Below are 15,713 nucleotides of genomic sequence, written 5' to 3'. Positions count from 1 at the left end.
GCCTATCAGGGTTAGGGGGGTTACTTGGTGCTCCAATTGCTTCTTTACTTGGATCATCCCGAGGAAGTTCTGTAGGACCAGCAAAATGGTTCAAACACGTCCTCAAGAAGGACATCAAAATAATTGTTGTTGGTAGAGGTGTGTGTTTGATTTAGTTCGACCTCTGTAGATCAAAGAGTGTAGGTGCGTTTGAGCGAAAGAGGAGTCCGTAGAACAAAAATCAAGCCTTACTTTTGGATCTAAAATTATTGAGCTATGACTTCCCATGTATGTACTCCTAGGACTTATCACTTCTTCGCTAGCATATCTAATAGACATCCGTTCTTTTTGTTCATGTGGCCAAGTAGACATGTACTTTGCATTCAAGGTTTAAGCATGGTGGTGGGTAAAGGGGGGGCACAATCTTTCACAATGGATGTGAAGGGGTATGAAAGCAAAAAGATGTACCCCGTTACACTCAAAAGCTTCTTGATTGAATAATGCTACCCAAAGATACCCTATGAGCTCTCAACATCTACATTTATATTGTGCATGTGTCATTGGGCCATTCCCGTGGCTCTATTCGCACTTCATCAGGTGGAATCTTCAGAGATTCCATCCAATTGAAGATTCCACCCAAACTTACCTTGGTTGCACATTGCAATCGTAAAATACAACAAGCATCTCGTCTGCAAAGAGCACTCGAGCCCATTATCTGAGCGACGTCAAATAATTGGGCTAACCAATTCGGCCACAGCGTGTTTGTTGCGAGCTGGGGCCATCTTGCATTAAAAAAAAAAAAACCTTTCATCAACCCCATCTCCACCCGCCCGTTTTGCGTGCTCCTGTCGTCGCTGTCTGCAGCATTGCATCAGAAACATAAAGCATCACCCTAAACCTTGGGCTTGGATGTATATATTTGGAAAAAAATTATCACATAAAAAATATGATTTTTAAAGTTTTTTCTGTGTGGAAATATACTTCTTGTAGTATGAAAGCTATAAGCCCCTATATTGAAATTTATATTTCTTGATGTTTATGGCTATATGAATTGATAGGAAACGGAAAATCATGTTGGCCATAGTCACAAGAAGTTTTGGACAAATTCTCACAATAATTCTCACATTGTGACTTACCTCAACATCATGAGCTTCTGTGAGGGGGCACGGGGACCGCAGGCCCGGTGGGGGGGGGGGGGGGGGGGGGGGGCGGGGGCGGGGGTCCCTTGCCCCCAATCATACCTAGCTAGGTATGCGATGCCTATCGAGCAGAAGCTCATGATGCTATGCATTGTATGAAAAACACCGAAAAAGACTCTGTTTTCCTACATGAGAAAATTTCTAAATCTTCTTGTGAGTGACTCTATGGGTCATTTTATCAAGTTTAACTTACATTTTTTGGTCATAAAGTCTTAAAGAAAACCAAACCCTTATTAGAATTGCGCATGCTCATGTCCAAAGGAGCTAACCTCACGACTAAGTAACATGAGATATTGAAGGATGTGGGACCTGTGGGATCGACGGGCCGGAAGTGAGACACGCAAATAAAAGAAACGTTCAACCCGTTGGATGTGTCCTAGTTTACTTTTCAACTTTTTTGTTTACCTCCACTGTTTTTGTTTTCCCTATTTGGACAACCAAATGCATGTGTACGTGTGGTTAGGGCACCAACCTCTTGAAAAAAAAAAAAAAAGTTTAAGATGCCAAGTAGACTTTGAGAGCCATGAAGGTGCCTCTATTGAACAAGTATTAAATGTCTCAAATTGCTATGGAGGTATAATAATTGCTACCCTATTGCAATGCTCAATATTGCACATTCCTTATAAGAAATGACCTATTGTGGGTATTCCATGCCGTGTTCCCAAAGAACATATTTTCAAACAATTAGAAAAAATTGGGCCATAGAAAATTACAAGTTTTTTTCCAAAATTTTGTAGGTTTCTTTTGATTTGAAAATTATAACCAAATTATGAAAAGAATTACAATTTTTTCCAGTTGCACCAAAATTTTTTATAGGAAAATGTAGCAGGTGCATTGTAACTGTTTACAGGTTTTCTATGAACACTGTTTTTTTGCCAACATTATTCATCCCAACAATTGTTTTTGCTAGTTTTGGGGACCGCAAATACAATTGCTAATTTGATAGTTGTAAGTGGCAGTGCACTTGTGCCGACAGGCTTCAAGTACACAATTCATGCCAAAGTTTGGCAAAAATATGGATAGGGAGCCCATACATACGTCAAACACAAACCTACAGTAAGGGAATGACTGACTTTTCAAAAATACCACAATGTTGTTGTCATGGTTGCATTAGACATTCACCTTCTTTAACATGACAAGGTTGGTCCAAAAGGCACTATTGGATCGTTTTGTATGTAGTGAATGTCCTCATCTAGCTCGAAAGCGACGACGTTTGTCTCATAATATAGAGCATAAAATAGCATCTCTTGCTTGTGATCCACTACCCCATTGGCTCAATTTGGTATGGCATGCAAAGTTATTCATAAGCTGGCCATAGTTGGGTTGGTGGGTGACTTGCCATAAAGAATCCATGGGCCATATTTAATGATAAGCTTTGCCTTTGGAAGATAGTAAGGATATGTTTGTGGGGTTTCAAGAAGATTTCTCACCTTTCCACTTTATCTTTTCATGGGCAAGGTGAATGATGGGAGACTTTGCTTTGAAGAAGGGGGGACAAGTGTATGTAGGATGAGGGGGACCTTTCTTACCTTTCCACATTTATGTACTGAGGAAAAATATACAAGGAAATAGTTCAAAAATATACAAGGAAATAGTTCAGAAATCCTACAAATTTAGAAAATTCTAATGGTGTTTCCGGTTTGCATCTTGGCAAGGAGGAAGCCCAGCCGTCTAGGAAAAAAGACTTTCCTGGACACTGAAGGTTATAAACCTAGACACACACACACACACACACACTCTCTCTCTCTCTCTCTCTCTCTCTCTCTCTCTTTTTATCCCGTGCACGTGAGCTTCTCTCACTTTTGGCATTTAGCCTTTAGCTCGCAGACGTTGACACATGTAAAGGGTACTCGGACTGCTTTTATAGAATACATATAGATTTCACCCCCCCCTAGTGCAAGTTACTATGTGGTATGTACTAGCTCTTTGCACTTATTGCAAAAAATGTGTGTAAATGGCCATACCTTTTTGACAAAGGGAGAAACATAATTGCCAAAGCATTAAGGTGTGCTTCCTTTATATTTCCTTCTCTAGGGTTACATTCCAATATTTTGGAGCTGGGACCCTTTTGACACTTGCTCTTTCCTAACACAACAAAAGGAGCTCAAAATGGTGGCATTATTGTGTATGTATTGAAGGCTCCTTGTATAATAAGATATGCATGGCACACAGAAAGGCAGCTATGGCAGAAGCAAAGAAGCTGCCCTTTATTAGAAGCATCCCACTAGTTAATCAGAGCTATTCTTTTGCTTAATCGCCCTTTGCCCTTTCGGTGCTTAATTACTGCTTAGTCCTTTGATTAGCATACCCCTCAATTCATTAATTGAAGAGCTACACAATGGGTGGCCACCTTTCTTGCATGTATGCAGGTATGAGCTCTGCCAACAGAGAGCCCTGCATCAACAACAATGGCTCCGCCGGCGTGCTCAAGGTCGTGCTCGCCTACGAAGGTCGAACCTGCGAATTCTCCGAACCTGTCAAAGTGGCAGAGCTCATGCTAGAGTTCCCTAATCATTTTGTAGCAGAATTTGTCCATGGTGGCAAGCATGTGCCACCCCCAGCTCCGGGAGCCAGCACAACAGCTCCGATGCCTGTCCACTCAAAGCGTGTCTCTCCTTTGCCGGCAGACCATGATGCCCAGCTAAGTCATGTGTATCTTCTCCTCCCCATGCATCGACTGAATACGCGTCTCTCTGCGGATGAACTCAGTGTCATCTCCACCCTCGCAGCAACGCCCGCTGCGCCAACGACGGCAACCCCTCAATGTGCATCGCAATCGCTGGCGAAAGCCACCCACACATCGTGCAAGGTGACGCCTCTATCAGCGCGCCACTACCAAGAGGCGGCAGCGGCGCATACACCTGCTGCTTGTGATAATAATTCTGGTAATTGCAATGTATCCATTGCTAAAAGCTACTCAGTTCCCATTCTTGAACTCTTAGAAAAGGTGGGTTCAATGGAGCAATGTGATGCAGACAAGAATGCTAACCAGCACTTGCACATCCTGAGGTCCAAGTCTTGGACCCCAAAGCTGGAGACGATTCTTGAGAGTGCGCACCTGGTCTACCTTTGAAAAATTGCTTGCATTCCCATGGCTCTGCACAGCCCAAAGCCAGAAAACCATGTCTTGAACTAGATTACATTGTATTATGATTGCCTGATAAAACAGGAAGTGGTATCCTTGTAAAAGTGGTAATTATACTTAGTAGAGCTATTGGTATGCATTTGTGTTGGTCATTTTAATGGACTACAATCAGATGCTAGCCTTGATTACAGACAAGCAGTGTAATTTGTTGGCTAATCACAATAACATATATACATACATACTGTAAGATCAATTAGTTTCCTGGCTTATAAGGATTGGTTGCCTTGAAAGTCATAAATTCTCTCATGTAGGAAAACGGAGTCCTTTTCAGTGTTTTTCATACAATACATAACATCACGAGCTTCTGCGAGGGAGGAGGCACCACATACCTAGCTAGGTACGATTGGGGGCAGGGGACCCCCGGTCCCCCCCCCATCGGGGCCGAGGGTCCCCTGCCCCCGGCCCCGGTGTCTTGATGGATTGGTCGCCTTGAAAAGCATAAATCCTCATACATACATACATACTGTAAGATCAATTATTTTCCTGGCTTATAAGGATTGGTTGCCTTGAAAGTCATAAATTCTCTCATGTAGGAAAACGAAGTCTTTTTCAGTTTTTTTCATACAATACATAACATCATGAGCTTCTGCTCGAGAGGCACAGCATACCTAGCTAGGTACGATTGGGGGCAGGGGACCGCCGGCCCCCCCACCGGGCTGGCGTTCCCCTGCCCCAAATCGTACCTAGCTAGGTATGCGGTGCCTCCCTCACAGAAGCTCATGATGGGTTGGCATTCCCCTGCCCCAAATCGTACCTAGCTAGGTATGCGTTGCCTCCCTCACAGAAGCTCATGATGGGCCGGCGTTCCCCTACCCCCAATAATACCTAGCTAGGTATGCGGTGCCTCCCGAGCAGAAGCTCATGATGTTGAGGTAACTCACAATGTGAGAATTATTGTGAGAATTTCGCCAAAACTTCTTGTGAGTGGCGAGACGAACAATGATAGCAAAAGTAGGTTCCTGGTTGTATCCTTTCCCTCACTGTTGATGTTGGGGAATTTTTTGGGGTGCCACTCAAATGGACCCTATCATTAACAATATGGAGTTCCATTTCAACCCAAAGACCTCTTCACTCCCTTTTGCTTTGGATAATGCCTTTGAGAGGCTGCCTCCAAGTACCCTCCACTATTGAGACTTTTGGTAGGTATCCAAACCCCTTTTCTTTTGTCAAGTCCTCCAAGTACCCTCCACTATTGAGACTTTTGGTAGGTATCCAAACCCCTTTTCTTTTGTCAAGTCCTTGACTTGTTTCAATCATTATTGTATCCACTGAGTGAGAGCAATATCATTAATCATGATGATTAATGAAAAATTGGAAGCTAGCTTGCAATTGAATCCGAGAATTTTTTTTTGAAGATAGCTTGCAATTGTGTTTGGGAAAGTCTTTTTTCTTAGATGGCAAGACTACCTCTTTGTAAAGCTATCACAAGAAGTTTTTGGACAAATTCTCACAATAACCTAGATTGTTGTTTATCATGGGCCGTCTGATTCATTTGGAAAAAATTATGGATTTGCGAGTTTTGACCTCATGACCTCCCCATCACTAAAAATAAAAGTCTTATCACTATGCTAGTGCACACGTTTTGTTATGAAAGGCAAAACTAGCATTCTATTAAGTAGTTCGGCATGCATGTGATCTTAGTTCACAGCAAGTTCACATTTAGTTCACACCATCGAAATATAGTGCACATACCTTGCAGAGTTCACACATAGTTCACACATAGTTCGCACGTAGTTCACATGCAAGTTCACATTTCCCTGAGTCTACACTTAGTTGACTATTTTACACTTAGTTTACATCAAGTTCACATTTGAGATCAATAGTTGTGATCTTCACCAACAAAGATGCCGATTTTCAACCATGAATCCTCGCTAAAATTGAGGTGTCATTCGGTGACGAGGGATGGGTAGGGGAAATTTGGTGTGTAACCAGCCTTAGAGTGTCCCCTTTGAACTCACTAGAAGTGGCCTCTTTCTATGTGCTCATGAGTTTATACCCGAGGTCGGGGTTTCCACTTCACCTTTGTCTAGGTTTCCTTTTATGAGATTGAACTACTTTGTCTGTGTCCGCTTTCTCTGGGAACTAACTACATGGCCGCTTATGCTCTTCATGCCACGGTCCCAATGCTTGAGAGCTTGTGGTTTTTTTTACCCTTCATGGATATGGCCTCTTCTTTTTGATGGTTCAAAGGTTGCACCATCACTTTCTTCAGAAGGTGAAGAATTTGAATAAGGTGGAGAAGAGGGTGACCTCTTTCTCGCCTTTTTTCTTGTCCTGATCTTCGTCGTCTTTACCATCACTTTCATAAGAGGAAGAGGATGAAGAAGATGGAGAAGAGGGTGCCCTCTTTCTTGCCTTTTTCTTCTCTTGCTTTTTATCATCCCTCTTTGAATTATGGCGTGGAGAAGAGTGTGACGGTCTTCTTCGCTTTGGTGGTGATGGAGAGCGTTTAGCCCGCCGTCTTCGTGGAGCCATCTCCGCCGAGGTGGCGGGAGACTTACTTCTTTCTCCTTCCTTCGGTGGAGGCTCTTGAGTTCTCCTTTGGGAAGGAGATGCATCATCAAGAAGTAAATTCTTGAGCCCTTCGTACGGATTCTCTTCTTCTTCCCGAATCGAAGAGAGACCTCTTTTGGTAGTCTCACAAGGAGGCTTCCTAGGTGTTCTCTCGTCATAGTGATGAGCTTGGAGAATCCCGTGAGCACGGAGCTGCCGTTGCACTTCGCTTTGGAGAGATGGATTGCCCATGGCTTGTTGAAGCCTAGAAACAAGATAGTTAACAAGCATCGGAGCATCATTAGTAGCTTGCTCATTAGCAAAATCAAAGTTATCAACATTAATTTCACTCTCTTTACTATTGTCAGCCATTCTAAAACTTTTAGGTGTAAACTTTTTAGGTGTACTTTGGCACTTCAAGCCCTAGTTGCTACTCCTCTTTACCGCTTTAGAAAAAGCACTCAAGCTACTGTACTCGCGGCTCGAATACCATTAATTGCAAGGAATAGAAGAGAGGATCTTTCGACACCAAAACAACACCGGCTCCTTTCAAGCTTCTAATAGCTCAATAGTGGTTAAGCCGTAGGCAAGCCCCGTAGGACTCCACTATTAAGACCATAGCTCTCAACGATGATGCCCCGTTATCTGCACAAAGGCAGGCGCACTGCAAGGCTGAAAAATCCCTATTCTACTTACTCACAGGCAATTAATAATACCAACCATTTATAGCTAGCTTGAGGACCTCCCTTCTTGAGCAAGAAAAGAGAAACCTTGTGCTCTGATACCAATGTAACATTTAATGGTCTAAAAACTTATGTGTAGCGGAAATTAGCATGAACATAGTGGGCATTTCATTAGAATAGATTCCTAATGAGAATTACAAGAGTGCTTGGGTGGAGAGAGCAACAAAAAGCATAACACCTAGTTAGATAGCATCAACAATACTTTCAAAAGAGAGAGAAATTAAGCTATTGACAACAGTTGAGGACCGGATTTGCATGGAGCCGGTCCCCCCTCCAAAAGGCTTTGTATTATGGTTTCTCCCATCAAGAGAGACATTGTACAATACAATTCTTTGTGTTCCTTCAAGACTAGCTAGTGCAATGAAGATGAAAGCTTCATGCACTAAGCAAAACACTTAGCAAACACAACTTTAATTATCCCCGTTCTCAGACCCAAGACCTCACACACCTTCGAAGATGGTGAGAGCTAGCAGGGTATGAGAGTAGATTGAGAGGAAGAAGGAGTATCTTACGAGAAAGATGTACATCTCCTCACATAATCACTCATATTAGCATAGCTTAGCTTAGTAATTAGCTTGGTAGAGGATATGAGCATGCATTGAAGCTTGGCTCTTGGTTGGATTTGCATCCACATGCCAAGAGTATGTCGATGTAGGCTTCTATCTCACAAGCTTGGAGTAGGTGATGAGCTTTGCATTAAAGCTTGGGAAGAGATAGTCTTCTCCTTCTTCACACATGAGATTGTGTGTGTGTGTGTGTGTGTGTGTGTGTGTGTGTGTGTGTGTGTGTGATAATACCTTGCAAAAATCAGCCCCCCCTCTCTCTTGGGCGAGCCCTCTTGCTATTTGCTCTTGCTATCTCCCCATTGGCCCTCCCCAAGTCAAGCCAATGATTATTAAGCAGCATAAGTGATAGCCTATTGACATGTGTCCCCCTTTCCCCTTTTGTGAGAGCTTTAGGTAATTTAATAATTAAACTAAACTCTCATTGGACCCCTTTGCCTCCTGTCCAATAGGAATCAGGCAAGCCATTGGGCTGCTGAATGCTCATTGGACCCCTTGGGAGACTGTCCAATAGTCTTCTAGAGGACTTAATTCTCATTGGTTCTTTTATTAAGTGTTTTTAAATTAATTAAACTAGATTTAATCTAGCCTAAATATCATTGGTCCACCTCCAAGGCCATCCAATAGGAATTGGGCACACCTTGTGGGCATCTGGGCTAGGGAGCTGACATGTGTCCCTAATTCCCTTTGTGTAAAGGGAGCCTGTGTGTGTGTGTGTGTGTGACTTTCTCTCTCATCCCCTAGAAGAAGGGCTCGCCCCCTCCCATGTAGGGATATGCAAAGACTTTTTAGTTGCACACAAAGCATCCAATTTCCCCTAGGGTTGACCTTTGGACACAACCTTTGAATTTTGGAACCTTAGCATTTTGGAAGTCTTAATGGGCTGAACCTTAGGGTCTTTTTAGCCCATTGTTGCACATGGCTCTTTTGCAGATGGCCCCCCCTTTGGATCCCTATTTTCCCTCCTTTGGATCCCTACTGTGGCCGGTCTGCTAGCTTAACCAATATTCTAGCTTTTTCTCCCCTGGCACTTCCCCACATTAAATGATCAGTTTAATATGAGAAAATCATTTAGGAGAATTAGATATTTATTATTATGACACGTGGTACAATACAATCTTTGTGTTTCTTGTGACCTAGGTGATGCAATGAAGATGGAAAGCTTCATGCATCACGAGCATAACATAGACTTTGTAAAAAGCATTAACTATTCCCAGCCTCAATCCCAAGGACTTAAACACCTTCAAAGGTGGAGAGAGCTAGCAGGGAATGAGGGTAAGGAAGAGGAAGAAGAAACATTCATAAGAGAAAGAAGTAGTTCATCACTTATCATCACTCTTCTTGCTAGCATACATAATAGCATAGTAATGAAGATGGAGAAGATGGCAAGCTTAAGCATTCAAGCATGGCTCTTGGTTGGGTTTGCATTCCATAGCCAAGAGTGTTGGGGTAGGCTCTCAACTTCTCTACTAGGTTGGAGAAGGAGATGGAGCTCTCGCACTTGCAACTCACACACACACAGAGAGAGAGAGAGAGAGAGAGAGAGAGAGAGAGAGAGAGAGAGAGAGAGAGAGAGAGAGAGAGAGAGAGAGAGAGAGAACCCCCAAAGCTACCCCCCCCCCCCCCCTTGCTTTGGTTGATCCCCTCTTCTAGCACTATATTGCACATGATTGAACCTCCTCAAGCTTGGCCAATCATCAGGCTTAGTGCATATCAAGTAGCAAGGGTAGCCTTGGGACAAGTGTCCCCCTTTCCCCTTTGAGAGAGAGGACTTGATAAATGCATAGACAATTAATTAAATTGGCTAACTTATCACTGGACCCCTTGTGAGGCCAACCAATAGGCTTTAGGTACAACTGTCCTAGATGCTTTCTTTGTACCAAGCTTACCTTGTGTGAGGGTGTGTGTGTTCTCTCTCTAGCTCCTACAATGAGGGCTCACCCCCCTTGTGTAGGGATATGCATTGACTTTTGGAACACCTTAGCCCCTCAAGCACCTTAGTCATGGAGCACCTTATCACCTTAGTCATTAAGCACCTCAAGCACCTTAGTCAGCAAGCACAATAAGCACCTTAGTCATTAAGCACCTCAAGCACCTTAGTCAGCAAGCACAATAAGCACCTCAAGCTTGGGCTGGGTTCCCACCTCAAGCACAGCCCTAGCTTACCTAAGGTCAAAGGACTTTTAACACTAACCTTTGTTGGTCTTTAATGAACCTAACCCTAAGGTCTTTAAGCTCCATTAGCTAGCCTTTCTCTTTGACAAGACTCCTTTACCATTGGCCCCGTGTTGAGATAAATCTGTAAGCACATGTCTATATTATAACCCTTGTTCTCGTTTATTCTCCCACATTAAATGATCAGTTTAATATGAGAAAATCATTTGGGTTGGTTAGATATTAGATTTTATGACATTACCTCTCCCTTGAAATCATAGTCGTCTTCGACTATAAGGTAGATGAGATAAAGCCTTAGTCCTTAGTCAATGTTTCTTAGCGGGTAGAGGATCCCTTTTTACCCTACAACATCATTCCAAGATGGATGATTAATCCATTTGGTACTCGGGAGACATAGCTGCCGCAAGCATGTCTGCTCTTTAGTCCATTTCATTCTCCCAAGTAGAGTGACAAATTCTACTTAGTGTTTGAGAGACGTCGTTATCACAAACATGATTCTAAGCATGCATACTACTTAAACTTGTGCACAATAAAAAGAGAATTAGTCTTATAAGACAAAAACATTGATCATCTAAAAGAAACATGTATATTTTCTTACTCTAATGTAGCATTGACAAGGTTCATACTATCCTTAAGTTGGATTCCTTGCATCCATCTAGCATCTTTAAAAGGATAATTTTTGAACTTAATAAGATACCGTCGGATAATCTTACCATGTTGTAGTACCTTGTCTTCATGCCGAAGGATAGCTTTGGGTTGTAGCACCTCTTCTTGGTCTTCGATTTTGCTAGGGTCTTCAATAATTGGTTTACTTGGTAGCTCTCCTTTGTCTTAAGTAGGCTCACATAAAAAGCATTGTATATGAGCCAATGGTTGGGAAAATTGAGTTGATAAGCCACCTCATTGATTGGCTTCAAAATTTGAAAAGGACCATAGTATCTTTTTGCTAGTTTAGCATAATACTTTTGATGGCCCGTACGATTTTGCCTGTGGTTTGCCTCAATCGAGCCTTGGGAAACTTAAGTAAGATCCAATCATTTTCAATGTTAAGGCCCTTCTGTGCTTGTCAGCAACAACTTATTGCCTTTGTTGAGAGATGGATATAGCCTCATTAATCTTTTGCAAAGATTTTTGTAGGTCATGGCTATATTCATCGGTAGTGAAGATCTTCCCATGTACTTTAAGTAGCAAGGGACTTTTATGTCTTCCCTCTATGATTTCAAAAGGTGCTTTTCCCGTAGAAGTATGGAAAGTATTATTGTATGCATACTCTACAAGAGATAAGTACTTTTCCCATTATGAGCGTTGGTCTACTTTTGTAACATAAATCTTTAGTAGATCAAGAATTGTAAGATTGGCTAGCTCACTTTGGCCATCCGTTTGTGGGTGATAGGCCAAAGAGAAATTCAATCTTGTACCTAGATTTTCAAAGAGACCATTCCAAGAATTACTAGTCATTCTAAGATCTCTATCTGACACGATGGATGTTGGCAATCCATGGTGTTTGGAAATTTGAGATATGAAGAGAGTTGCCATTTGGTGTACCTTAATAGTCTTTTTGACAGGAATAAAGTGTGCTTGCGTTCTAAACCTGTCTACTATTGTCCATATTCCCATATTCCCATGGATAGACTTGGGTAATCCAAAGATAAAATCCATGGATATACTCTCCCATGGTGAACTAGGGATTGATAATGGCTGAAGTAATCCAGGTTGCTTCCCTCTATTATACTTAGTTGTTTGGCATACCACACATTTTGAAACATACACTTTTGATATCCACTTTCATGGTAGGCCAATAGAAGTACGTCTCAACTCCTTGAAGAGTAGGTCAAATGCCTCTATGCCCCGCATAGGGAGGAGCATGAGATTCATACATAACTTTCTCACGAAGGGAATTTGTAACACATAGCCTATTGCCATGTAGAAGATAACCATCTTGCAAGGTGAATGGTTCCTCTTTCTTCCCCAAAGGAAGGGCTCACATTATGTCTTTAAAGTCAGGGTCAATAGAATATCATCTATCTTAGAAGATAGATCATTGTGAGTAGCTATAGACACTGCATTAACTTTTGGTTATCGTGAAAGTGCATCGGTCACTTGATTGTGTTTACCAGAAATGTGAGCAATATGAAAATGAAATTGCAAAAAAAAAATCCCATCTCATTTGTTTGTCGGAAAGCTTGGTTTGCGTCATGAAGTACTTGAGACTTTGGTGGTCTGTTCGTAAAATAAATGGTGTCCCCAATAGATAGTGCTTCCATGTGTCTAGGGCATGTAGAATAGCTAAAAGCTCTTTCTCATACATGCCCAAGGCCCGTTCATGCGTATTGAGCTTTCGACTCTCATATGCTATGGCATGCCCTTCTTGAAGCAAGACTGCTCCGAGGCAATCACCACAAGCATCACATTGGACCTCAAATGGCTTTGAGAGATCCTGAAGCATAAGGACTGGTTGGGAGGTAAGCTTCTCTTTGAGCTTGTCAAAAGAATTTTTCTCCTTAGCAGTTCATGAGTACTTAACGTTCTTCTTTGTTAAGCCATGTAATGTCTTGCTATTTGAGAGAATTTTGCTATGAAGCATCTATAGTATACACACATACCAATAAAGCTTCTTAGTGCATGTAGATTCCTTGGATTAGGACATGCTTTTATTACCTCCAACTTTGATGGATCCATATAGATACCATATTGAGAGATAATATGACCTAAGTATTGAATCTCTTGAAGGAAAAATCCACTTTTCTTTTGATTGAGAAAAAGTTTGTTCTCCCTCAATGCTTGAAAAATCACTTGGAGATGTTGCTTGTGTTCCTCCAAGGACTTGGAGTAGATGATGATATCATCAAAGAACACTCCAGTGAATTTGCAATAGGATCTAAAATTTTTCTCCATTAAACAATTGAATGTGGCTTGTGCATTCGTCAAGCCAAAGGCATGACTAGATATTCATAAAGACCAAACACTGTACGAAATGTGGTCTTTAAGATATCTTCATCCACTATTCTTATTTGATAATATCTACTTTTAAGGTCAATCCTACTGAAGTAGGTAGAGCCTTGTAGCTTATCAAGCATATCTTCTACCCGAGGTATGGGAAATCTGTTTTTGATAGTGATATGGTTTAGTGAGCAATAGTCCACACACATACGGTATGCACCATCTTTCTTTTGTACTAAAAGGACTGGAGAACAAAAGGGAGAGGAGCTAGGCATCATCATCCCTTTGTCTACCAATTCTTGGTACTTGCCTCATGATCTCCTCTTGTTGCGCTTGGGAAACTCGATAAGGAGGCTTGTTAGGCGGTGAGCTTCCTGGTAGGAGCTTAATTCGATGGTCATCATCCCCTTGTTTTGGAGGTAAGTCCGTAGGGATATCATTGATGAACACATCTTGGAATCCTTTTAGAAAATTAGACAAGTCTAACTCTTCTTGATTCCTACCATTTACATTTGATGACACGTTAGGATCTTTTAGGGACTCTTTGACAAAAACCATGTACGCAAAAACTAAGCTTTTCATTGATTTATCAAAAGCAAGAGGATTTACAAGTGGTATAGTATGACTAGACTCACTAGCATCTATAAACATGCTCTTTTCCCTGTAGATGAAGTAGATTCTCCTTTTAGCAAACTTCATGTTGGCAGCCATGAGGTTGAACCATGGTGCCCCTAGGATAGCATTTTCATGTTGGAGAGAAGATATGAAAAAGTCTACTTTGTCGACATAGCTTTGGACATAAGCCTCAATTTCCCAATTAAGGGAGTAGCGGAAGCTTGCTATCCCTTGAAAGCTGTGTCGACCATTATAGTATCTCCCATCTCAAAAGCTTGAATGCCCAACTTGGTGGCCAACTCCGTTGATATAAAATTGTGAGTAGACCTAGGATCAAACAGGATGAAGACATCATGCTCCGTTATGTTTTCCCAAGCATAGGAGAGAGTTGATCCTTTGCAATGAGCATCCTCTTTTGGAGCTTCGATAGTGGAACCTCTAGGCGTCTCATTGCGAGCATTTCTCTTGGGTCAAGAACGATAGCCATGTCCTTGCTCCCCAGAATTAAAACATTTGTGGTCCTTGCAAAAAGCTTCAAGCTATTTAGGAGAGAGTTTATTTTTACCTTTGTAAACTCCCTTCTCCTTGGACCGATTGTTGTTGTTGGAATTTCCTTGGGAAGAATTTTGGGCATTGGTTTTCCCCTTTGCATCACTCTTGTCTTTGTTCTCCATGGGATTGATATTCCTTCGAGCCCCTTATTGGAAATTGATGTGCAAAGAAACCATGGTGTGGTGGATTACTTCAGTGATAGAACCAGGCCATTGAGAGTTGACATACTTGGACATCTCTATAGGTAATCCCACACAAAATTGTTGCTTTTGCTTGACAAAGTCTATCTTTTGAAAGACAATGGACTTGAGATGTAAATCCCAAAACTTGTCTACATATTTATGGATAGACTCATGGGAGAGAAGCTTTAAAATCTACCATTCGGTAAGCACTTTTTCCTTTGCATCGCTTGCAAGGAATTGCTTCATGATGGAAACTTGTAGAGTTTTCCATGTCTTTGGGGCTTTGCCGTTGCCATGAAGGCTACCCATCATTCACGAGCCAATTTTTGGAAGTGCATAGCTACATGGTGTAGCTTGGAGGACTCCGTGAATCCCTTGTCTCCAAAGGCTGCATCAAATTGCTGGATAAAGGCCAATACTTCGTCGGTCGCACCAAAGGTGCCATCATAGGTGAGAAAAAAGATACTCTTTCCTCCCTCTTTGAACTTCTTGAGCTTTTGTGACCTTCGGCATGAAGGGTAAGATTTGCGATGTCTTCCCCTCTTGTACTCTCTAGGAGAATAACTATAGCTTTCGTCAGAAGAGGAGGAGGTGAAGAAGAAGGAGAAGAGGATGACCTCTTTTTTGCCATTTTCTTCCTTTGTTTCCTCTCTTCCCTTTTGGAGTGACAAGAAGAAGGACTGTGTGTCGACCGTTTCCTTTTGGGAGGAGTTGGCGATCGTCTAGACTGCCATCTTCGTGGATCCGCATCTTTAGAGGAACTTAGGGATTCATTACTTTCTTGTTCTTTGGATTCCTCCTCTCCTATGGGAGAGAGTCTTCTTTTGGGGGTCTCATCAAGAGGCCTCCTAATCTCTCTCCTCTTGGAGAGGAAGGAAAATTCCAATACGTGAAGTTGTTGAGTAACTTCCGCTTGCAAAGCAGGGTTCACCATAGCTTGCTGCAACCTAGTAACAAGATGATTGACAAACATGGTGGCATCATCATTAGCACCTTCATGTGCAAAATCAAAGTTATCAATGTTCATTCTACTCTCTTGGTTATTATCAACCATGCTAATTAAAATTATGTATAGATTACTTTGTGCTTTGGTACCCTCAAAAACCTTAGTTGCTACTCTTCTGTAG

At 42.0% G+C, this 15,713-nt stretch overlaps 1 protein-coding gene across 1 annotated transcript; it reads left to right on the top strand.

Annotated features, from left to right (window-relative positions):
* Window positions 1–3,135: 3,135 nt before the first annotated feature.
* Window positions 3,136–4,479, top strand: LOC147437559 (uncharacterized). Its single transcript, XM_086485968.1, has one exon. The coding sequence runs from the start codon at window positions 3,517–3,519 to the stop codon at window positions 4,249–4,251; it is 735 nt and encodes a 244-aa protein (XP_086342094.1). The 5' UTR covers window positions 3,136–3,516; the 3' UTR covers window positions 4,252–4,479.
* The last annotated feature ends 11,234 nt before the right edge of the window (window positions 4,480–15,713 follow it).

This window comes from Adiantum capillus-veneris, chromosome 17, assembly GCF_014529385.1.
Source record: "Adiantum capillus-veneris isolate H3 chromosome 17, ASM1452938v2, whole genome shotgun sequence".
Classification (NCBI taxonomy): Eukaryota; Viridiplantae; Streptophyta; class Polypodiopsida; order Polypodiales; family Pteridaceae; genus Adiantum; species Adiantum capillus-veneris.
This window is presented reverse-complemented; position numbering and strand designations above follow the sequence as displayed.